At 39.4% G+C, this 25,419-nt stretch overlaps 1 protein-coding gene across 6 annotated transcripts in view; it reads right to left on the bottom strand.

Moving 5' to 3' along the window:
- TENM2 (teneurin transmembrane protein 2) overlaps positions 1 to 25,419 on the bottom strand; it is a 1,351,165-nt gene that overhangs the window by 7,360 nt on the left and 1,318,386 nt on the right. For all 6 annotated transcript variants that reach the window (XM_003756806.2, XM_031949416.1, XM_003756801.2 and 3 more), the window contains 7 exons: positions 24,716 to 24,948; positions 22,968 to 23,122; positions 21,615 to 22,489; positions 14,558 to 14,733; positions 12,719 to 12,954; positions 4,604 to 4,900; positions 690 to 2,304 (listed from right to left, as the gene is read on the bottom strand). In XM_003756806.2, the coding sequence (XP_003756854.1) occupies positions 690 to 2,304; positions 4,604 to 4,900; positions 12,719 to 12,954; positions 14,558 to 14,733; positions 21,615 to 22,489; positions 22,968 to 23,122; positions 24,716 to 24,948 (3,587 nt within the window). The remainder of the gene's footprint in view (positions 1 to 689; positions 2,305 to 4,603; positions 4,901 to 12,718; positions 12,955 to 14,557; positions 14,734 to 21,614; positions 22,490 to 22,967; positions 23,123 to 24,715; positions 24,949 to 25,419) is intronic.

The raw sequence follows: 25,419 nt of genomic DNA, 5'->3' as shown, positions 1-25,419 counted from the left end.
AATATGTTTTTGGACACTGAATTTTTTTTTTTTAATGCTATTGGCTTAGGCATTGGGTTGCCCTTCCCTCAACAAATAATAGGTTTCTTTTTGAATAACATATAAAATGTGGTTGAATTTAGTTTGATATGACTTGCATCCCTTGATTGAGATGCTGCAAGAACAGTAGAATGAGGTATTACTATTTTATTTTCAGAAAAAGTTAGTTTTTATGACTTCATTCAAGAGCCAACAAGAAAAAGAGGTCCCAGTCAGGTTTACAACACTGACTGCATGTATTTATTTGGAACTTGGCATCAGCAGGTGTCTATTCACTTTTATCCAGCACAGACTATGGAAATGCCCTTTGTCTAGCTCTGGCTCATTCATTCTCAAGTATCCAGAGCCAAAGCTGATTTTGTGGCTTTGAGAACCCACTGGTGGCCAGTGATAAGCATTGTCTGTTTTCTATTTCCTTTTCTATGAAAACTTGGAGCCCTTCCACTCTGAAATGCCTTTTCCTCTATTGTTTTACTTGTCAATGGGAAATACACCAAAACTGATGTCAACAGTGCTATCAGTGTTCTTCCTGGCATATATGGAAAGGGATATTATTTAAAAATGTCTCCTCACGAGGCTAAACCTCCTTCAGACCCTACTAGGACAACTCCCTGGTGTCTGCTTCCTGATTGAGGCAGGGGGGTTCTCACCTGTCACGTAGTTCTTTAAATCCAGCTCATTGCTGAGAGGGTTGTTGCTTTTGAACATATACAGGTTGAAGGGGGCTGGTTCCTTGCCAATGTTTCTCCACATGGTGTAGTCCGGGGAGGTCCAGCGTCCTGCCAGTACATCGTAGTCTCTCTGAGTGAAGTGGACCAGCTTGGTCAGGGGATCATAGAGTCCCCCGTGGAAGCCGATGACTAACTGGAAGTCAGGGTTAGAGTCATAGTAAATCTCTCCATATGCTGTGTACTGCAGCTGCTTGATCATAAGACCATTTATGCTGAAAACTGCCAGAGGGGTTCCGGTGTTGTCTGATGCTACGTAGTACTCCTCTCCACTGCTGCTCTCCATGGCGAAGAGGTGCCCCTGGAGGTCATAGTAAAGGGAAGTGATCTCTGAGTTGGAATGGTTGTAGACATGGGTCATCCGGGTTGGATTGTGGAGGTCGGAGTAGAAATATTGCAAATGGTGCCCAAGGTTGGTCTTGCAGGAGGCTCGCCGCCCCAGCCCGTCGTACCGGTACTGGACGCTCCACCCGCTGGCCTTGTTGTAGGCCCTTGTCAGCAGGCCCTTAGAATTGTACTCAAAGATATCCGAACCCCTCTGGCAGAGGTAGCCATCGTCGTCTATCTTGTACTGTATGTCCCCCAAGCGCGTGATTCTATCCCGCAGGTCAAAGCGCAAAGGGATGATCCGGACGCTGTTCCCAGGATTCAGCAGGTGAAGATTTCCATTAAGGTCATAGCTGTAGCGCCAGGTCGGCCGGTCATTGACTGCCACACTCTGGAGCTGCCCATCCCCATCGTAATCATACGTATATTTAGTAGTATTGGCGTAAGGCCCCAGTTTCAGCTCCCTCTTGGTCACTCTCCCCATACTGTCATATTGGACTGTCATCCAGTACATGAGGGACCTGAACATTTCATACTGGACCTCCTTAATCCTGCCATGGGTGTCAAAGTGTTTGCTCAGAGTCATGACTGCGGTGGTGATGATCTGATTTATGTCGTAGTAGATGACCCCAAATTTGCCAAAGTGCTCTACTTTGCCAGAGATCTCGTCGTAGCGGTAGAGATCCACCGGAAGGGGAGTCTCGCTTATGACCGGTTTGATGCTTGCGATCCGAAAGCTGTTGTCATGGTAAGTGTAGTCAAATCTCGCATTCACCATGCCTTCCTCCGAGAACCTGTAGATCTGTTTATCCACGAGGGGACCAATTTTCCGGTATCGAATAGTGCAGGAGAACCCACCGCTTTGGAGGTTCACCATCTTCAAAACACCAGTGGTCTCATCGTAACCAAAAGTGACCGCGGTGCTATCATAGACTATCTCAGACAGCTTGGAGAGCTTCCCATACTTGTAGAACACTTGTCGCCCAGTCCCCAAGAAGGATGTCTTCAGAATGCGGCCGTCATCACTGTAATCGAAGATGACCGAAGCATTGCTCTCGGGAGGATTATAGATGTTCCTGATGTAGCCGATGGAGGTGTGAGTGGACATGCTGTGCCGGGCAACGCTGGGCATGGTGACAGCATGGAGACGGTCAGAAGCATCGTATTCAAATATATATTGCCTTTGGCTCTGCATCAGAAGGACCATGGACTGGATGAAAAGAAAGGAAGGGAAAAGGAGGGGACATTAGAGTTAGGTCTTTCCTTATTCAAATAAAGAAAGTGTTACCGACAGTTTAGAGGAAATAATATAGAATTCATAGCAAAACTCATGAAAAATACGATACTCTTCAATGAGCATTATTCTTCTCCCTGCCTCATGGATAAGATTCTCAGTCACTTACATTCTGTATCACTGGAATAATGGAGAGAGCGCCAGATATTGGGTCAAGGGGACCTGGGCTCAAATCCAAGCTCTGTTACTACCCATGGGACCTTAGACCAGACCAGTTTTCTCATTTATAAAATGAAAGGGTTGGATTAGATTGGAGGTGCCAACTCCATCCAGCCGCAAAACTCCTGAGTGAAACTTAAGTTTGATAACAATGTAACTGGGAAATGTCTAACAAAACAAACAAAAATACAGTACAACATAGATGATGTTAATTTATAGTTCTCTAAGTCAACGTGCAGCCCACAGGGATCTGCATTTCTATTTGAGTTTGACACTATGAGACTTCTAAGAACTCTTTCCGCTTTAGGTCTATGAGCATTATATCACAATCAAATTTTCAGTAGAGAGGAATCCTTCTGAAAAAATATTTCCTCCCAAAAGGTCCACAAATTCCCACTGAGGAAGCTTACATATAACGCCATTAGCTACCATTATATGGCTCTTTAAGTTTACAAAGAACTTTTTGTTATCTTATTTAATCTTCACACCCACCTAGTGAGGCAGGTATTATTATTATCCTCCATTTTTGCAGAGCAAAAAACTGAGTCTGAGAAGGGTCACATAGCTAGTAAATATCTGAGGCAGGACTTTAAATTTGGTCTTCTACAGTCCAGTGCTGTAGCCATTGTACTCAGTGGCCTCTACAGTCTCTGCTGTTCTCTGCCCCAAGAGTAGCTTCTGGGAACTTGACTTTCTGGATCTTCCATGTTGGTCCTTAGTTTTCCCCTCTTTGACCTCTCTTAGAATGTTGCTTGAAGCTATTAGTCACTTATCAAGTAATGTGATTGTGTATATATCATATACTTAAGACTTGTAAAGCAGATCCTTGGTCTTATCTAAACCATGTCTCCTCAAGTGCTTAGTGCTGAGCACAGCTCACAGCAGAAATAGGAGTGTCTGTTGAACTGAATTGGAAGGTCTAAGTCAGTGGTTCTCAAAGTATGGTCTAGAGAATCCTGGGGATCTCTGAAACCCTTTTAGAGGGTCTACAAATTCAAAAATAGTTTTTATTTCCAATATGGTAAATGTCTATATATAATCCAGATAAACAAAAACTCTTTGGAGAGATTCTCAATAATTTTTAATAGGATAAAGATACTGAAAACAAAAATTTGAGAACCACTGGTCTAAGTATTTCAGTCCCATGGATTCTGGAAAGGACTTTCACAGGTAATAAAGTTCAAATATTTTCTAGGGCCTTCAGAGGTCTAAGATTCCAACTTCCCAATCTTTATTTCACTGTAGCATTATCTATATCACCCTTCAGAGAGGGCCACAGTTTTAGGACTTATCGTGATGACAGCTCCTTTTGATGTAGAATAAGAAATTTTGCAACTTGTGGGAGAGAGAGATCAAGGGAAAAAGAGCTGAAAATAAGAAGGGAGGGAATCAATGTGATGCTGTAACTCAACTGCAGGTCAGTGGAAATCAGAAAACAACTATGATTGTCTTCAACAGCCTCAAAATATGATCTAAGAGGTATCTTTTTTTCTGCTGAACTTTTCTCCTACTGAGAGAAGTGTCCGATTCTGTCTGAACCATGAAAAGTTGGACATTTCCAGAACCAAGGAACTTGGCATGGAGAGTGCCCAGAGGCAGCTAAAGATGGAAGTCAAAGAGGAAATGTTCAGCAGCTGGGACTTGAGTTTTAGACAAACTTTTCTATTCTGATAGCTTAATTTAGGACTAGGCAGAAATGAATCACTGCATTTTCAATTCATAAGTAATGATTAGATGAGAGCTCTCTTGCCAGTGGGGTGATTCGGCCCGATTTTTGCAGCACATTTTTTAGAATAAAATCAGACAATCCATCCTTCCTGCCATTACTGAGGAGCCTAATGCTTTTTTATGGAAATAGTGCTGAGCCACGAATAACACATTCCTTCAAATTTGCTGTTCAAGGGGAGGGCGGGGAACCTTCATCTATTTGGTGCAATTTTTGAATGTCTGAAGGCAAAAGATTTCAGATCTTTTTTCCCCCAGGAAAGAATATTTAATGGCGCTATTTTACCAAGCCTCCCATCACCTCAGAGACAGGCCAAGAAAGTTCACCTACTTTGTCAAGGTAGGAGTAGCTCCACACTTTGCCATCAGAAAACATTCGAGAGATGATCCGGCCCTGTTTGTCTATGTCTGTCCTTTCGCTCATAGCCCCACGTTGGAGGCCTGCCAGTCTACCATTAAAGAAGTAAGAGACATTGACTGCAGCTAGTCCACTGCTGGGAAGCCAGAGAAAGGGGCGTCCCACTTGGTCATAAATGATCCTCAGGGTAAACTTTCGATGATCATCATAGATCTTCTCTGTTCGGATGTTTCGGTCATAGTCAATAGACAGGAGATTTCTCCCATGGACCTATGAAAACACAAAGGGCCTGGTTAGCATGTCAGGGAAAAAAAAACAATTATGTTAAGAGGAGGCTGGGAGACAAGAGTAACTCTGACTTCAAATCTAATAGGTTGCTTATGAAGCAGTAATGAAAGGCTCCTGGAGGAGCTGTGAGTTTAGTGAGTAGAATGTGAATCTGTGGTAAGAAGGGTAAGGATTTAGTGGGTCAAGTGGGTATAAAGGAATGAGCATGGCTTGGTCTTTGACTGAAGTTCAGTATCTGCACTAGAAAATATGCAATTAGTAGGGTCCCAATAGATAAAGTTGTTGTTCACTTCTCTCAGTCATGTCCAATTCTTCGTGACGCCTTTTGGGGTTGTCTTGGTCATTTCCTTCTCCCATTCATGCTGGAGGTGACAGAACTAAGCTGGTAAGTGTCTGAGGCCATATTTGAACTCAGAAAGGGGAGTCTTCCTGACCCCAAGCTCAGCACTCTTATTTACTGTGCCACCTTGCTGCCCATCTGACAAAGTAACAGGTGTAAAATGGGCAAATAAAGGATTTTAAGGTTTTGTTCTATAGTTAATGTTAGGAGTTCCTGAGGATTTGGGGATCCGATAATTTAATAAGGTAATCTGCATATAGACATATATCCAAATTGAAACTACCATTTCCAGAGCTGATACCAAGTTGGGATTAGAAAGGCTATTTCTTCTTAAAAGTATAACTTGATGAGAACTGTTTCACTTTTGTTCTAAATGAGCATGGAAAGCTTAGGAAGACCCTTAGATGTGTTAACTCATTTGTTTTAGCATTCTGGGTCATGACCACTCAGGTGTCCAGCAGAGATTTCATAAAGATATTATGAATGTTGCCAAAAGCAGATGACAGGTGTTGTCACATAACAGCCATTGAGTACTGGATTGCCCTATCACCTTTTGTTTCCTTCTTTGATTTCCCACTCCTTGTTTTTTCTCTGGGAAATTTAGGAGGTTGGCTAGATCAGGGCTTCTTAAACTTTTTCCTTTTTGTCTGAGAATCTTTTGCATGACACTTTATAAAAATATAAAGTAGGCATACAAATTAAACATTTATTGATAACAAATCAATTTTGTGACCTCAACATTCAATTACCCATTTGGGGTCATGAACCATAGTTTAAAAAGCATGGGTTAAATGATCTAAAAAAGCCCCTTCTTTTAATTTTCTTTCTTTCTTTCTTTTTTTTTTTTTTTAGTAGTCTTTTATTTTTCCTACTACATGCAAAGATAGTTTTCAACATTCACCTTTGAAAAACCTTGTCTACTTTTAATTTTCTATGATCCTACTGCCTTCATTCTTTTCTTTCTCTTCTGTTTCCTCCTCTCATTTTTTTTTCCCTCTTCTAGCCCTGCCAATGGCATCCACAGAAAGCCTTTATAACTCTACTGAGGTCATGTGAGGCTGAAGGTCTCCTTGACCCCACATATACTCATACCAGAGAATAACAAGTATGAATAGTTACAGCTAATGCATTTTAGATTTATGATTTTCAAAACCAAAACTGGTCGTCAGGAATGGCATTTCCTTTGAGCTATGGTACTTTCTAGTTTGGTTTTTAATTGTGAATTTTCAGTGAAGAATGTTCAGTGCTTCTGATAATAATGAAATAAGATAAATTCAGTGGTAGATGAGCCAAGGCGTCTGGGCCAGTGCTGTAATCTAATAAAGCCTCTTAAGTAATTTAATTGTGAGTGTGTCATTAATAAAGTGGAAGTCTTTAAGTTAGATAGCCTTTGATGGTAGTGACGACCAAAAGGAGCGTTCAGCAGTTCCTGGGAATGTGTTCTACAAACTTAGAGTTTGCAGGAGCTTTGATTTAGCAACATTTTCTCTTATCCTGATTTAAATTGCCCATCAAACAATATTTAAATTAACCTTGAGGCTTCCTGGAGAACATAAAAGTTATTTTGAATTATTTTCACTGCCATGATCAGCACAATTCCCACCCTATCTTGCTCAGTAGGAATCCAGTGGTAGAGAAACCAATTTTTAAATTAATACAATTTTGTGTTTGTAAGGAAGTCATTATTTTTAATTATCGGGTATTTTCCTCATCCTGGCTTCCCCAGTTAATAAAACTCAGCTGTTTAGCACTCTTTTTATTTCTGCAGTGGGCAAACTTTGGGAAACAGCTCCCCCTGTGGAATTTCCCCCAGAATGTTTTGTTCTACCAGAGGTTGTTGCTGGTGCCTGAAGTGCTCATAAAGAACCCTAGGAAAGGAAACGTGGTACTTTGAATGGTCCTCTTGGGCTCATGGCTGGTGGCTCCATATCTGCTCTGAGGAATACTGACTAGGGCTGATGAGTTGAGGGAGTACAAAAGAAAAAAAAGTGAACAATGTGATTTTTATAAAGAATGGGGTAAGAGGAAAGAATTGGAGTAGCAGCAGGAGAGAATTCAGTTAGACCCGAGGAGGAAGGAAATTCTGGAACATTTTATAACAGAGAAGTTAAGCTTCAAAGATCCTCACAATAAGAAAATCATTTGTGCTTCTTTCTTATTCTAATCACTCACTTTACATGAGAAATTAAATGGACAACATGGACTTTTTTGTTTTCTTCTGGCTCTGGGAGTCTTGTGACCAACATTTGTTCAAAAGAAACAGCTCACTACAGAATCTATATCTAGATTAGAATAGACTTCCAAGGATTGGTTTGTTTATTACCCTTGTCACTAGGCAAGAGAACAGCCATTCCAAAGCAGACAGGTAGTTATCCATACTATTTTCCAAATGATCCTGCTATTTTAAGCAATTATAGCAAGGAAGGACTTTGTCCTTGTGTAGATCCTACATTCAGCGAGGCAGGTAAGAATCCAAGAAAATAGAAGTTTACACGTTTTCCGACTATGACAAAAAGCTGGCCTACTATGACAGCTCCACAGGAGATCAGATGTTTGTACACATGTAAACACACATATTGCACACATAGAAAACTCAGGCTAGGAAATGTCCTGTCTGGTTCCTATGTTCCTGTGATTTGCAAAGTAAGTAAAAGTAACACTCCAGAGTATAATTGCAATGTCATATTAATTATATGGAAACCAAAACAAAATTACTAACTCCCACTTCTCCTTGGAATACTAATAACACTAATACCAATATCATGATGGAAGATTATCTTGGAAACAATTTTTCTTTTGTTCTGCTACCTACACATGTATCTGTTTCTTACCTCTGCAGTCTTTATGTAAATTACAATCAGGAAGACAGCTCCAGGAGGCTGGTTATCTGCTTTCTTTCAGAGAAAATCAGACTTTTCACAACACATTTTTTTTTTTTTTAGGGCAGATGTTTTAAACTTCAGTAGAAAGGGTCTTTCTATTTCCAAAGCATTTGTAAAAAGACCTTCCAACTAAAAATCTTTGCTTAGGTCCCAGGACAGGTGCACAGCATAGTGGTTATATATTCTAAGGATGGTTAGCTTATATTTCATGACAAGATGTCTTTGAAATCAAACCATCTAGTATTTCTCAAGCCCCACTGATCAGAAAGTCCACAGTGCTTGGACATCAGCCTCATGATATACAGATATAGGTTTAGTTTCTGCAATATGCTCTCTCTTTCTCTCTCTCCTATGTATGTGTGTGTTTTGAAAGATAAGGGGCTGGGGATGAAGGTGGGTGGTAGCAGGTAGGAAAGGGGGAGGACAAGAGGTAGAGAATAATTTTTCCAAATGAAATTATTTGAGAAATTGTCAGGAAGTGAAATGCAATTATGTACATTGGGAATGGGAGGGGATGTTGAAGCTAATATCCCAATTTAAAAAAAAAAAAACCCTGAATATTGAATTATCTGTCAGGGTCATGGCCCTTTCATCTAACACATCTGTTAGCCATCCTAACTGACTGATATCTTTCTCAGTTAAAAGGATGTGGCTGAGGAGAATGTATGAAAAATCACTTAATAAGCACCTGCTAGTACTAGGCACTGTGTTCAGTTCATGGAAGAATTGTTTAGTCATGCCCAATTCTTCATGACCCCATTTAGGGGTTCTCTTGGCAAAGATACTGAGTGGTTTGCTATTTCCTTTTCCAGCTCATTTTACAGATGAAAAAACTGAGGCAAATCTTGCCCACCGTCACATAGCTAGTAAGTGTCTGAGGCCACATTTGAACTAAGGTCTTCCTGACTCCAGGACTGTATCTACTAAGCAACCTAGCTGCCCCCCAGGGAAAAGTAGAGTCTGTCCTTTACTTTGCTTTTCACCTACTGAAAACTACTATTACTTTGTCTTCTGTTGCATGGGTCTGATCCAAAGCTTAATATTACATTTGATATATTGGAGTCATCAGGAGCTTGAAGGTCTTGAGGAAGGAAGGAAGGTCAGGCAAGATAGCTGGATGTATCTTTTACAGATACTGCTAGGTAGGTACAATAGAAAGATGATTGGTTTGGGAATTAGAAGATCAAATATTAGTCCCAACTTTGATAATAACTTTATGCCCCTGAACAAACTATTTAACTTGTCTGAGTAACAATTTCCTTATATATAAAAATGGGAATAAGGAAACTTGCTATACCTCTTTCACTCACTGTTGAAAGTACTTTGCAAACTTGAAGCCATATAGAAATGCAATTTGTTATTATTACTGGTGAGAGGCAAAAGGGGCCAGAAGTCTTGATTGAACAAATAGTACTTTCAATCACTGGTTTCCCCCCCCTTTCCCCCCCCCGCCCCCCCAGTATTCCTCTATCCTCCAAGATGTCTGGAGGAGGAATTTATTAATTGCTGATTACTGTGTTCTATTTTTTTATTTTATTCTTTTTTACTTCCCTATCCTAAGAAAAGGAATTGATGATGTACCAAAAGTGTTTGAATAAATCTTCAGCCAGAACTTTCTCTATACACATATGCCACGATGGTCACAAAGACAAGTGTGCACACATCTCTACCAAAGTGTGTCCTCAGAATGATTATTCTATCAGATTACAAGCAAGATAATTAGACAAGTGGTACAGGTTAATTTTTAAGTTGGTCACCTAGGAAAATTAGTCTTTTAGGCTAAAATTTCTTCATCCTAGGATGGAATGAGGAGGAATGGCAAAGAATCAAAATTCCAATTTAGACACTAACCATCCTGGATGTAAGATTTGTTTCCTCTGGGTGAGTTGGATACCTGTGACTCTTTTCCTACTCTGACTTTTGATTTCATTGGTATAGAAATTCCCCTTACTAATGCATCCTGGAAACTAATTTGTAACTTATAATCAAAGGGAGTTGTCTGAAGCAATGAAAAGTTAAGTAACTTGTTCATGGTCCCATAGATAGAATGTATCACCAGTAGATCCTGAACACAAGCCTTCCCGACCAGCTAGTCCTCTACCCACTGTGAACTGCCTCTTTGTGACACACAACCGGCATATTCTATCCAACCGAGGAACTGCAAGCTATTTCATCATGTCTTTTTGAAATTCTGGGGGAAAAAATGGCTCTCAATCCCATCATTAATTTCACACTTTCCATCCTTTGTCCCCTCCCAATCTCCTTTAACTCTTTTTTCCCTCCCCAGCAGTTTCTAGGAGTTGCTTTTATTCCATTCACTAAACAGTTTACAAAGCTGAATTAAAATAAATGAGATGCAAATAAATTCCATGCTTTCTCCCTCATTTTCAAATTACATTTTCAGTCCACTCAACCTGTTATAATCTCATAGTGATTTTCATTTAAGAGAGCTAAATGGATATGTGATTATTGTTACAGGAACTAACACCAGACAATTAAATGTTGAGGTGTTGATAGATAAAGCTGTGTTTTGATTTGCATAAACATGATGCCAGCAAATCTAACCCTGGCAGGAATTCAGTTATAAGACTTGTGCGTCTAACTTCAGCTAATTACCACAAGTACCACTATTAAGTTTTTAATATTTGGAATTGGGATTATAGCCATTTTATTTTAGGGCCACATTTATCTTTATTTTGAAAATTCAGTCAAAATGCATAGCTGATTTATCAGAGAAAAGAAGCGATTACTACTTATAATCAACTTCTACAGTGCAGCGTATCAAAAATCAATTACACAGCCCTGAAATCCAGTCATTAAGGATTTAGCTGCTAATCTCATTCCATTTTTGTCTTTCATAAGATATGGCAGCTTGCAACTCTGCAGATACCGATGGAGGAAGGAAAACATGAGAGTCTGCTGATAACCTAATGTTGAGAATTAGACAACCACTAGACAAAAGGAGAATCTTAATATGGAGCAGCCTAGCTCCTCTTGTGGTCATGACAGATTAGAAAATGTTATTCCAAACAAAATTATAAGAGACACAATCCATTTTTGTGACATTGCTGTAATGCTCCTATTTGCAAGGATCTCAAAGCACCTAAGATAATACCTAGATAAGATAGATTATGCCGGAAAGCACCAGCTACTTGCATAGTCCCTTTCTGTACTATAGGACTGATTTGAATCCAAGGTGGAGAGGAAGATAACCAAACTTATTGACATCTAGTTCAGAAACAATCTCTATATTTAGCCAAATTGGCTATTTTTTGCTGCTCATCTGTGACATTTCATCTCTCCCTCTGTAGCTTTGTACTCCTCATGCCTAGAAACCTCTTTTTTTTCCATATAGGTCTCTTGGAATCAGTGTCTCCATTCAAAGTTCTATTTAAAGGCCAATTCTTAACAAAACCTTTCTTGGTCATCTTGATTATTAGTACTTTCCCTTCCCCACCCCAGATCAACTTGTATTACCCAGTACAGGGGTCTTCAAACTATGGCCCATGGCCAGATGCAGCAGCTGAGGACATTTATCCCCCTCACCAGGGCTATGAAGTTTCTTTATTTAAGGCCTACAAAACAAAGTTTTTGTTTTTACTATAGTCTGGCCCCCCAACAGTCTGAGGGACAGTGAACTGGCCCCCTATTTAAAAAGTTTGAGGACCCCTGACCTAGAATATATATATATATATATATATATATATATATATATATATATATATATATCATGTGTTCTCTCATCTCATACTTTCCCCCTATAGAGTAAGCTTATTGAGGATAGGAAATTTTTCTTATTTTTATTTTTTGTCTTTGTAATCCCAGTGCTTAGTACTTAACTGATAAAACCTGGCATATAATAAATTTGTATTGAATTGAATTAAACAGATATATATTCAAGCATTCAAGAGGGCAGAATCTCAACCCAGGGAAGTCTAGGTTAGCAAAATAATATCATCCTACCTGGGAATGGCCAGACAAATATAGGGTTTGGGATATGGAATGGAACAATAAGATGTTAAAGGTGAAAAGGAGTTTGGAATTTGAGGATGTAGCCCTGATGTATTATCCCTGAAAGCCAGAAGTCCGAGGCTAGGAATTTCCACATCGCATACTTCCTCATGGAGAAAAATGACACTTCTTTAGTCTAGGAAAACTGATAATTTTTTTTGAAGGATGGGATTCCTATAATGATAGCAAGTGTATTTAGAAAAGCATTTTTAAGTTTGCAAAGCTCTTTAAAGAACTGACCCTTTTTGAACCTCATAACAATCCAGGAAGGTAGACATGACAAATATTATGCTACCCTTTTACACCTGAAGAAGCTAGCATCCACCAAGGCTTAAAATTTGAACTCTTTTCTGGCTTAACTTCCAGTCTATCCACTGTACCCTATTGCCTCTTATAAATCTATGTGGTCTGAAGTCTGTGGAGGCCTGAGTTTGTGGGTCACTGTTTGGTGTCATGATGGCCTGGATATTCCTCTGATTGACTGTGGACAAGTGTGTCCCTATCCCCTCCAAGAAATCCAGGGGTTGGAGATTCTGTGGTATAATATTATGGTAAAGAACCACTTACCCGAAGTTTCCTCCCAAAGACAGTAACTTTGCCTTTAATCTGCTCTTTTCTTAAGCGCCACTCAATGGAGTTTAAGCCATTTTCCATGGGCAGTGAAATGTTGCAACGCCCAATAGTAGGTGTGATGGTGCCTGCCAGGACATGGGGCTCGCTGTGGTAGCTGACCGCCATTCCATTGGCATACATCACTCTCAGGGTGCCATTATTGCAGAGCTGGTAGCTGTTCCGAACTTGATCTGGAAAAATGCAATTGGGAATGAGGGGAATGAAAAGATAAATTATCCACTCTATTAGTCATAAGGAGAACAAATCACCTATTTTTATAGGTTTCCATGGTACTTTGCAGCTGTCAGATGAAGACTGCCTGCAATTAGCACTCATACAGTGTTAAGGTGAACAGAAAAGATGCTACTGATCTGTGTAAAGAACAACACTATTAATATGTGGTGCTCCCAAAATAATTATGCCATGATGTTTTCCTTTCACTAGTTGAAAGCTATTAATAGAAAATTTAAATATATAATGATGTCTTTTACCCACACAATTTATGTCAATCAGACTCCTAATTTTTTTTTTTTTAAATTTTTAGCTAAAGAGGAAAAAATGAAAAGGAAACTACTTTCCCCTTTATCCCTTCATTACCCTTTATTATGCTCTTCACCTGGGAAGCAGATGCATGAGGTAGTAAGCCCTCAGGAATAGACTAGAATTCTTTTCTGAAAGATGACAGAAAGCAAGCTTCCCTCCTTTTTTTTGGCTTCTGCTAAAGACTCTGTTTCTAGTGACTAGTCTATTAAGGAGGCTTGAATTCTGAACCAAGAAGATGGAAAGAGAGAATAGGGAACACTTAGGGTTGGTAAGGCCTGACTACTTTTCCTGAATGGAATATGTACTGGCCAATCAGATTTCTGACCTTTTTCTTGATCGATAAGTTACAAGAATAAAAGTCAGATCAGAAACCCCTTTTATGGATAAGTTGCTCCTTGATTATCCAATAAAATCCAGCTAGGTCAGCCAAAGAGAAGTCAGTTTTTCATGCACCCAGTAGCATGCAGCTGTCACTCCTGCATCTATAGTCATCATGCAGAAGGACAGAATCTACATCATTAATCATTTGGCGGAGCAGAAAAAAAGCCATTGGAATAGGATGTGTCGTGGGATAATAGTCTATAAATGTCACCATTTATCTATTGGGAGGACACTTTTATCCTCTGACAATGTGCTAGCCCACTGACATTATCTCTTAATTAAAAGAAAAATTAATCTGCACAATTCCTTTTCTCTGTAGCCCCTGCATTTGTTGTACGCTGTGTCTAACAACAACAATAACCACAATATGGTCTGTGGACAATTAATAAGCTTGGTCTGTGGTGGGAGATTGCTATAGGTCTCAGATCCCAAGGCAATCCTGCCAGCAAGTAATCACCCACAATAAGATATCAGAGAAGCTTGAAAGAAATTAGTCACTGGGCCTAAAAGAACAAATAAGCTTCATTTCCTGCCTTCCTATGCTCATTTTGGGACTCAATTGTAGTTAGTAATTATGGTGGTGATGGGGAGGAGGTAGAGTGTGGATACAGATGAAACAAAAGGTTTTACTTTATTATACTGATATTTCCAAATATTTAGATGCTTTGCATAATGTTTTTAGAATATCCAGATAGTAGAAAGAACTTTTTTTGTCCATTATTTAGGGGGCTGGCATTTAGAAGACAAAGACATATTCTGTTGAGATTCAAAGAACACTAGAACAAGTGGGCTATTGCTCCTTTCATCTCATCTTCTGGATCTTTGTAGAGAGGCTGAGATGTGGGGTTGAGCATCCTATGGGGCGCCTACCTTGAACCACAGTGTATGAGGCTTCCACGGAGGATAGGTTGGTGATAACAGTAACGTCATCGTCACGGTTAGAGTTCTCAATATCTATGGTGATTGACTTCTCCATTTCCCTGTGTAGGCTGGTCACTACTCCAGTTGGACGTGTCACATTTGTCAGGCGGCCTTCGTGGTCATAGCTGATAAGACAAAAGAAAAACCATTAAAAGAAGTCACCGAGGGCTGAAGGCATCTGCTGTTCCAGCATTTTAAGACATAGAATGAAACCAGAGGCAATGAAGTATTAAAAGTGGGAGATTGAGTGAGGGGAGACACAGAAATGGGAAAGGAAGATAGTTCTTGATTTCTAAACAGATTCCAGCTCACATTCTTAAACTTGCTTGATCTTATTACAAACATCAAAGGATAATTGTTTTTGTTTGTTTGTTTGTTTTGGGGGGGTTTATTCATTAATTAATTAATTCATTTATTTATCTATTATTTATTTAGAGAGGCAATTGGGGTTAAGTGACTTTGTCAAAGTCACACAGCCAGGAAGTGTTAAGTTCTGAAATAGTATTTGAATTCAGATCCTCCTGACTCCAGGGTGGATGCTCTATCCACTGCATCATCTAGCTGCCCCAGGATAACTGCTTTAAGGGAAAAGAAGACCATGACTCAAAACTGATGAGAGTACCAGTCTCTGAAGAAATCTGTAGCTGCCTTGTAAACACAGGCAGGACAAGCTTCTGGGCACCTATCTACCTTGTACTGACTTACTTTGCCTTACCTTGGTACTTCTACAAGCTTTATACTGTCTTATCACATACTTTCTCATCACGTTGTCTTGCTTCATCTATATTCTACCACTAAATTATAAATTCTTAGAGAGCAAGAACTGTGTCTTTTGAAGCTTTCATATCCCTTTAACACACACATTATAATATATGTGCTATATATAAAGATTTTTTTAGTTGCAGCTCTGCCACTGACTCTAACCTGACATAAACCACATCACCAGAGTCTCAATTTCCTCATCTGTAAAGTGGGTAGAATACATTAAATAATCTTTGATGTCCAGTTTGAAAATTCTTTGGTTCTGTGAATTAATGCCTGATAGCTACTTCATACAGATTTACTGAATTAATGAATTATTACACCACCAGATTAAAGCTAGGACAAAAACAAAGCTATTGGCTACAAAGGTCAGATCAGAGATGACAATTTGAAAAAGAATGGACAGATGTGTTTCTAGAATGCAGGATACTAGGGTGATTGCCCTGTGGTCTATGTTTTGGGGAGCTTCTTGTGAATAGGAGATTGAAAAGTTATTGGGAAGGTAGCCAATAGAGACAGCTCTACCAGGTAGTGTTTAAATAAAAAGGACCCATATTTCATAGAGATACATATACATATTAATGCATAGCTTCCTGATGTCTCCATTCTTTAACACACACTGCCTTCAAAAATGCATGTTTTGTGATTTCCCTCTTCCTTCCTAGACTGCTCTTGATCTTCATTTCTAACTTGATTTTACCTCTGTGTGTGAGTTGGAGATGGGTGGATAATATAGGGGTCAGAATAGAAGGAGAAGACAAAGGAATTAGGGAAAGAGAATATCACTGACCCTAGGTCTTGAGTCCCTTAGGAAGGCTCTGATTGGAGGAAAGCTCTGCACTAGAGTGTCAATGCAATCTCAAGCTTGCCTTTTTACTTTTTTTTTCAGTCCCTCACCTCCCAGGCCCCTTCCTCCACACCAATGTCAACCTTTCATATCAATAGAAGGAACTCTATTTATACTTCAAAGCTCAGGGCACAGCATTGAGGAATAGAATCTTTTTAGCATGTAGGATCTCTGCCATCCAGGCTGGATTCTCCAGGGTGCCATACACTGCTATACTTAGTTGGTCTGCTGGATATTAGGGAGGCTAGGAATCTGATTTTCAGCCAGTTTAATTCATTGTTCTTTCTTCTCCCTCCTCCTCCTCTTTCCTCTCCCTGCCTTAGAGAGTTCAGTGGTCAGTAGTGAGGAAAGCTATAAATTCTCCTAAAATATCTGACTTAAAAAAACTAAAAAACAAAAAAAAAAACAAAAAAAAAAAAAACCTGAGGACATTAGCTGGGGTCCAAAGTTAATGTTGAGTAAAGGGACTTTGCTCTTCATTGGCTACTAAATGATAATAGCTGGCATTCTTTGGTGCTTGAAAGTTTGTAAAGTGCTTTCCATATATTATCTCATTTGATTCTCACAATAACTCACAAGGTAGCTTTTATTATTGTCCCCATTTTACAGATGAGGAAACAGAGTCCAAGAGAAGTTAAGCAACTTGCAGAGGGTCCCAATCAGCTAGTAAGCATCAGAGATAGCATTTGAAGTTGAGTCTTTAATGGAGAATATTCTGTTTTTGTGGACCCTTTCTGAAATTCAGAAATTGGCTGAATGGGAGTTATATTTCTGGAACTCAGGCAAAATACTCAATTCAAATGAAAATTTATGAAGCAACTAGTCTATGTGAGGTGCAATGGGCAATAAAAAAGAGATAAGAGGCATAATCTCTGCCCTTACTAATCACAAGATAAGAGATTTAGAATTGGAATAAACTTCAGCAGTCATGATCTAACTCCCTCATTTTTAAGGTGATAGTGACTTGGCTAAGGTTGTACATAAAGGGGCAGAGCTGGGATAAAAAATCAGTGTCTTCAACTCCAAATCAGTTACTCTTTTTGTCATACAATCTTTTTGTGAAATAGAAATTTGGAGATAAATTCTTAGTCACTGCCATGTTCCACAGACTGGCAGCAGAAAATGGGGAGATGGTCCTATCTAGGGGGAAAGGAAGGGAAATGTCTTCATTGGTCAATGAAATGGCTTCAACTATTTGCAGCCCTCAGAAGAGTTTTGTAGAACAAACAGAAAATTCTCAATATCTCTCTTCCCCGGTTTTCCCTTTTCTGTCAAATAGGACTATACACATAAAAATACACAAGTCCATGAAATGGAATCACATCACCAAGGGAGAAATGAGAGAAACCAACCAGACATTCTACTCTTTGGTACAAACTTAGTCTTATGCCCTTCCAAATCATATGTGACCTTTTCTTACCTTAGCTGTATTGCTGTTGGTGGCAGGGCTTCTAAAAAGCAATGCCAGTCCTCTCCTGAGAAGGCAGAGCCTCTTGCCTCATTCCTCTCTTCTTCCTCAGCATCTTGGTAACATAAACTGAAACTTTTTTTGAATCATCACTCAATTTCTTTTTCCCTGCCCCTGCCCTGCACCCCTTTTTTGCTCTATTTTTTGGGTGAGCAGCTTCCGTGAATAGATTATATCTATAGAGGTGATTCCTAAAGTGATAGATCTATCCCTAATCTTTCTCCTTAAATTCTGGTTGCACATTGTCAGATATCTAAACATCTGACCATCTTACTTGCATCTCAAATTTAATATGTTCAAAATTCTTCCCAGTAGAATGTAAACTCCTTGAAGGAAGGAACCATCTCACATTTTAACACTAGTAGTCCCAAATCATAACATGGTGCCTAGAAGATAAACAGTGCTTAAAAAGTGCTTATTAATTGATTGGTGAAGCCCTCACCTCCTTTCAACTTCCCTATTTTTGTTCAGGGTAGCACTATTGTCCAAATTGGGACAGCTAGGTGGTATAAAGGACAGAATACTGGGCCTGACGTCAGGAAGCCTGAATGAGTTCAAATTTTGCCTCAAATACTTAATAGATATGTGACTCTGAACAAGTCACTTACCCTCTAAACAGAAATATTAGCATCTATTTTCTAGGATTATGAGCATCAAATGAGATAACATATGTAAAATTCTTAACATAATTCCTGGTACATAATAAACACTATATGTCAGCTATTATTATCATTATATATGTATATTATATGAGGTAATATGTTTGCACAATATCTGGGAAACAATAGTAGGTGTTTTTCCTCCTTTCTTCCCAAGTTTCCAAAGTCCATAAGCTTACCATATAACTTGTATACTTAGTAGATAATTAATAACAGTCCTTATTAATGTTACAATCATTCTTAACTTCCCTCTTCCTCACTTCCATAAGCTTACCATATAACTTGTATACTTAGTAGATAATTAATAACAGTCCTTATTAATGTTACAATCATTCTTAACTTCCCTCTTCCTCATTTCCCACATCTATTCAGTTTCCACATTTGGTAGAATCTACCTCCAAATCATCTTGTGTTATTGTCTCCTTTCCATTCACATAGATACCAGACTAATCACCCTAGTTTGGACCCTCATCTCCTCTATACTGATAACAGCCTCTTCATTGATGTCCCATCTTCCAGGTTTTCTTCCCTCCAATTCATCTTATTTTTACTTGCCTAAATAAGACAGGTATGATCACAGAATGGAATAGGAAAGTATCTATCAAATATTTACTAAGTGCCAACCACTTGTATTAAACCCTGAAGATAGAAACCAAAAAAAGCAAGACAGCCTCTACTTTCAAATAACTCACATTTTAATTGGAGGAAATAACATGTATAGCAGCAAGAATAGATGGAAATTCAAATATCTCACTTTAAAAATGAGGAAATACTGATTCAGAGAAATTATTTGCCCAAGGTTGAACAGCTTGTTAAGAACAGAACCAATATTGGAATCCAGATTTTCTGACAATCCAGTTCATTTTATCATGTCAGCCTATTTCCCAAGGATGAGGAAAGTTGACTTGGTTCTGCCAAGTGTAGGTATAAAGTGTAGCTTAACTGAATTGTTATTTTCATGACCATCTATATAAAAACTAATCTAGGTCTTTGGAAGGCATAGAGAAGTGTAAGTTTGAACTATCCTTGACTTGGACTAGTTATTAAACAATGGTTAAATAACTGATAGTACAAACACATATATAATACCTGGCTACCTAAATTGTGACTCTCCTTCATAGACCACCTGAGATTTTTAACCCCAAACTGTTTTTACCTAATTAGTATATATGTACCAGTAGATCAATAAGATCTACCTCCCTGGCCAACAGAATATGACCGCTTCCAAGTCTCATGGCAGGAGGTTTAGATCAATTAGGAATGACAGAAAAAAAATCAGATGGTCTACACATGCCCAAATGGTCCATTACTGAAAAAATCTGGACATCTCTGATATAAGAAGTACATTTAACTTAAGAGACTTCATGAGGCAGCATGGTCTAATGGAAGACTTTTAGAATAGAAATCAGAAGAGACAAAATTGACTTTCAACTCTGCCGATGACTAGATGTATGACTACTCTCTTTCTCTAGGTCAAAATCTTTTCCTTTGCATAATTAGGGGGTTGGAATAGACCCAGGGATTTTACAGCAATAAGAGGCTCATAGGTAGATTTTAAGGGATCTGAGAAATGGGATGGGGAAAAATTATTCCTCATAGTTGGTTTCCATGGTAATCTTATGTGTTTCACTTTATGCATTTAAAAACATAATTCTGAGAGTAGTCCATAGTATTCACCTTCAGACTGCTAAATGGGTCTGTTACACAAAAAAATGTTAGTTTCAAGGTCCCTTCTGGCTCTAACTTTCTATAAGTGAACCATTTTCAAGTCTACTAGAATACTCCTTTTCCCACAAACAATTAATGTGCCAACTAGGAAACATTATTTGCCAGTTAAATGAGTCCCTCAGAGGATCCCTCCACTCTGCAAGCAGTTTGGGCCATCCTTTGTTAGCAAAATGCATGTTTGTACATGTAATGAAAAGTAATAAAACTACATTTCCTTAAAAATAGTCTGTGAGTCAGACTGTTAAAAAATTCAAGTCAACTTGCTCCAGAACCCAGGAGCTTTTAGCTGCATCAGGTAGGTCTAGTAATTCTCTCTGTGAAATTCATTGGCTGTAGGTCAAAGCTTCCAGGAAAGCATGGTGAGACATGCTAGAAGAGGGGCTAAAATCGACATTCACAAATGGTGTCAGGACAAGGCATCTCAGTGACAGAGTCACAGGCATGGAAAGTGTGTTAGATTCACACTTCTCCGAAGGATGCCATGATGCTAATGATACCGACATGCTGAGCTTTGCAGAGAGAATAGTGGGGTCTGTAAACCTGCCAAGCGAACGGGAGCTGCGGGAACACATGTCTGCAAAGCAGAAATCGGCCGGCAGATGGTGCTAGCTTCCTTCTTCAAACACGATCCTTTCTGCCTAAAGTCTATCCCGCTCCGCAATGGAGCTAGATTCGTAATTAGTGTTTCTGATGTTGAGTGGTTCTTTTCATCTTTTCTCTCTTTGCCTCTGTTTCTCTCTTTCTCTCTAACTTGGTAAAATCCTAGCAATCTATACAGAAAGGAGGGAAACTCTCCTATGCTTTTGCAGTTAATATTAAGGACCAGCTAGAAATCTGGGTAGTTTTAAATTTTGCTCCATTTCTAGAAGATGATTGGGAATCGCATCATGACAATTTCAAGCCATCCGGGACTGAACTAGTTAATACCTGCAGAAGGCACTTTGGTTGACAGCTCCAGGAGCTAAGGAAAGCAGCTCTTTGGCAAAACAAACAGTAAGACTATTAAGTATGAGATAATTGTTAGGGGAAATATGACTGACTCTCGCATCTTTTAATATACCTAGCACTTTATCTGTATTGATCTACTTCTGCTAAAGAGGAAATTCAGAGTTTATCTACCTGCTTGTGCAATCAAGTGTGGTTCTGGACTATTGGCAAATTACAGGAGCCCCACTGGGGTCTTGCCTTTTAGGTTCTAATTTCCGCACCCATCACAAACATGCATAATCAGCTGAGTTAATCAACACTTTATCTCCCGTGTGCAGTGTATGTCCAATATCCTGCATTTTGAATGGAAAGGCTTGCAATGGGAATTTCAGGAGAAAACTATGATATAAAAGACTCACTCGGATAAATCAACAACTTTTTGCAGAGCACCAAAGTGAGAGGAGGAAATTTTATTTTTTGAAGGCTGCAAGTTGAAACTAATGTTAGGAAGGTATAAGACAGGACAACCAAACTACTTGAAAGAACAAAAGATCTATTAGTGCCTTAAAACTTACTCAGAAAGGATGGTATGTAAGATATTTTGAAGACACTTACTCATAGAAAGTTGTCCATCCAGTTTCATCACTCTTGGTGGCTAGGAGGCCCGTGCTTCCATCATAGGTCATGAGTCCCAGCTCTAGATTCTGGGTAGACACAACTTTCAGGCCGCCGTTGCTGCCTACCGTGAGAGTGATGATCTGATTGTCAGGCATTAGTAGGTGGCGGGCCATCCCATTGTTATCCCTGCGGATCTTCAGGGAGTTTCCATTGTTGTCAACCAGCTCAGTGACATCATTGTCAGCGCTGTAAGTGAAGTTGTATAAGTATTCTCCGGTGACCAGACTTTGGGTGTATTGATGAATGCCATCTGCATTGAAGACATATAATTCTTGTTCTCCTGGGGATGCTGCTTCATACTGGTTGAAAGCATTTAGGACAGGCTTATTCTTGCTCACTGCCCTGATCCGAATATTTCCTAGGTCAGCAATATAGATGGTTCCATCTGGGGCTACAGCTAGGGAAGATGGGGAATTCAGTATGGCGTCGGTAGCATAGGCTTCGTCCCCAGAGTAGCAGTTGCAGTTGACATCATTTTTGCAGTCACAGTCGGAGGCAGCGCCAGCTAAGAGGCAGATCTCCCCATTGGTGGTCACCTGGCGCAGTCGGTTGATCTTCTTCTCATCTGTCTCAGTGATGTAGAGGATGCCGGTATGGGAAATGGCAATGGCACTCGCCGATTCCAGGGCAGAGTGAATGGCCAATTTGCTGAGGGAGTAGTCAATGCCTGGGACTTGGCAGTGCATGGGGCGACCTGCAATGATGCTCACTTGATGGTTCTCAGTGATTCGTAGGATGACATTGTTCTCCAGCACATAGAGGGAGTTGTCCATTGGGTTGACAGCAAGATCAGTTGGCCATTCCAATCGAACCTGGAAAGTCATATCAAACAATGGGTTAAGGAATAGTTTGCTGAATCATCTGACATTTCAGTCGTGTGTGTGTGCCTATGGGCTTCAGGAAAAAAGAATGAATTAGTCAATGGTATTATTCTAGAACTCTGTGGTTTCATCAGCACTGCACAAACAAATGGTATATACAATGAGATAAATAATTACACATTAATAGGGAAATGTTGATTGACTTATCATACTTGTATGCTAAATTCTCAAACCTACAGTGATGATGGAGAAGGAAGGGTAATTATATAGTAATTTTTCTACCCTATAATTTATTAATGGTTATAATAGATCAGATGTACTTCAGTGTAGAATTGGGTCTTTCTGCAACATGCCTTATTGTTTGTCATTCTGCACTCAGTTATGTTAGTTCTTCACTCCTTGGCTTTATCTAGATTCTTAAGAAGGGACCCAGGGACCCATGGCTGTGAAAATGATGAAGGAACCTCACCTGGGCCACATCCATGCTGGAATCGCAGCTCAGAGGGCGGACGGCAGTCAGATCATTGGAGCCCAACAGTGTGGAGATGATTCCATTTTGGTCCACCTTCCGAATCATGGTAGCATCCACAAAGTACATAAGCCCATTCTTGTCCACTGCAATGCCTGGGCAAGAGAAGAATGACTCCACATGACCTATTTGTTTCTGACAAGACTTAAGCATCCAAGTATGGGAGCTTGGGAGTGGGGAAGTGTGCTCTATAAATGATTCTCTGACAGTCTAATGGCTCCAGTGGAGTGGACTAGGACATTGTTAAGGGAATAAACCTCTCACAAATTGTTCAATTACAACTCCCTTCAGGATGGTTTCCCTGATTAGTCCCACCTAATTTTGTTAAGTCCTTCATGCTACGTAGCTCTCGCAACACAGGCAGCTATGTGGCACGGTAAATGGAATAAGGGATTTTGAGTCAGGAAGACTGTTTAAATCTTGCCTTAGATCATGACAATATGAGTGACTCTAGGTGAGTCACTTAATTCCTCCCAGACTCAGTTTCTCAACTTGTAGAAAAGGAATAATAGTAGCACTTGCCTTAGAGGGTTGTTGTGATAATCAAAAAAGACACTATTTTCAATTTGTAAATCTGCTATAAAAATTTTAGCTATTATTATTATATATAGTTGTTTTCACAATTTTAGTCAATAGGCATAACATATTATGAAGAGCTTTGTAAGCCTTAAAATGCTACTATCATTACCACTAATTTGTATTTAGCTGCACATATTTTTAGTGTTTTTCGGTATGTATATGTGTGTGTAGGGGGGGGTCTCTTTAGCTAGAATGCAAATGCTCTGGGGCCAGGGACTGGGTCTTCTGCATCTTTAGTTCCCCACCATACAACTGAGACTCAGAATTTTGAATTTGGTGGCTGATGACTTCCTAACCAATACTTCAAAACTAACACCCCATGTCATCCCAATCACTGATTCTCAGTTTAGAAATTCTCTACTGATTTTTGCTCTATGACTTCAGGGCCCTTCACAAATACCAGCCTCATACTATTATCACCACATCTTATGGGCAGTTATGTGGTGTAATAGATAGTTTGCTGGACTTGGAGTCAGGAAGACCTCAGTTCAAGGACAAGCTCTAGACACTAGCTGTGTGACTAACTTCTCCTTACTTCAGTTATTTCATCTGCAAAATGGGGATAATAGCACCTCCCTGCCAGGGCTATTGTGAGAATCAAATGAGATCATATTTATAAAGTGCTTAGCATATTATCTGACACATAATAGGTGCCATATAAATGTTAGTAATTATTATTATAAATAAGAATTGGGGGAGAGAGGATCTCTTGGTTGAGCTAAATCACATCTCCTAAATCACAAACTCAGGATGCTATCATTTCTTCTGATTTTTCTATATTCCACAAAAATAAAGAATATATATTCAAAATAAAATTTTCTTTTCCATTTGTGGTACAAATAGATAAAATTTACTTTAAATAGGTGGTTAAAACATGAATCTATTTATATACAAAGCAATTAATTAGAGTTAAATTATGCCAGGGAAAGCAATGATTTGATGATTGGACTTTATTTTATTCAGCCTAGATAATGAAACCAAATTTATCTTATATGACTTTTCTTGAACTTCCTTCCTTCCTGTCTCTTTCCCTCTTTCTCTCAATACCCTTCCTTCCTTCCTTTTTTCTTTCATTTACTTTCTCTCTCTCTTTTTTTTTTTTTTTTTACCTCTAGGGCTCATCAGTGTTGCATCCACAGCCTTTCCTCCATCTCCACAGCGGGCCTCATCAAACGGCAAGCACTGCTCTCCAGTCCCTGCTATGACTTCTGAGTTCCCAGCCAGGTCTTTGGCTCCTGTCAAAGACTTGACGCGGTAAATTCTCCGACTGTTGGTATCTGACACATAGAGTGAGCCAGAGACAGGGTCCACTGCTAGGTAATACTTATGAGCAGGGTTGTTGCTTTAATGGGAGAAACACAAAGAGAAACAAGAAGAAACATGGAACAGGCTAACCAGAAAGAAAGCAAAGAAAAGCATTGAATTGGTGGTTTTATCTTTTAGTGTCTTTCCACTTTAATGAACTGGAAAGAAACTAATGCAATAACTTAGTGTTTTAACATAGCATGGCTCTTAGTTATTTCCAGTTGGACTTGTACTCCTCAATTTATCTTAGAACTCATCATTTCCCACCGTGCTAATGTGCTGTTGCTTCATTTAGCTGGCATGGAAAGTATCAAGGAGCTACTAGTTCAAAAAAAAAAAATTCCTTGATTTATATAACAGTAACTCTTTATCTGTCACTACTGCCCCATCTCACCTTAGCGAGACCTAAATTGGGACCATAAGTGCTCGCTTGCCCCACCCCCTCAGTATTCTCTCACCCCCCTTATGAATATCACTACCTACCCAACCTTAGGTTATTGTTTGGTGG

This window comes from Sarcophilus harrisii, chromosome 2 (assembly GCF_902635505.1).
Source record: "Sarcophilus harrisii chromosome 2, mSarHar1.11, whole genome shotgun sequence".
NCBI classification, from domain to species: domain Eukaryota; kingdom Metazoa; phylum Chordata; class Mammalia; order Dasyuromorphia; family Dasyuridae; genus Sarcophilus; species Sarcophilus harrisii.
Note: the sequence above shows the minus strand (reverse complement) of the source record. Positions and strands in the feature narration are given on the sequence as shown.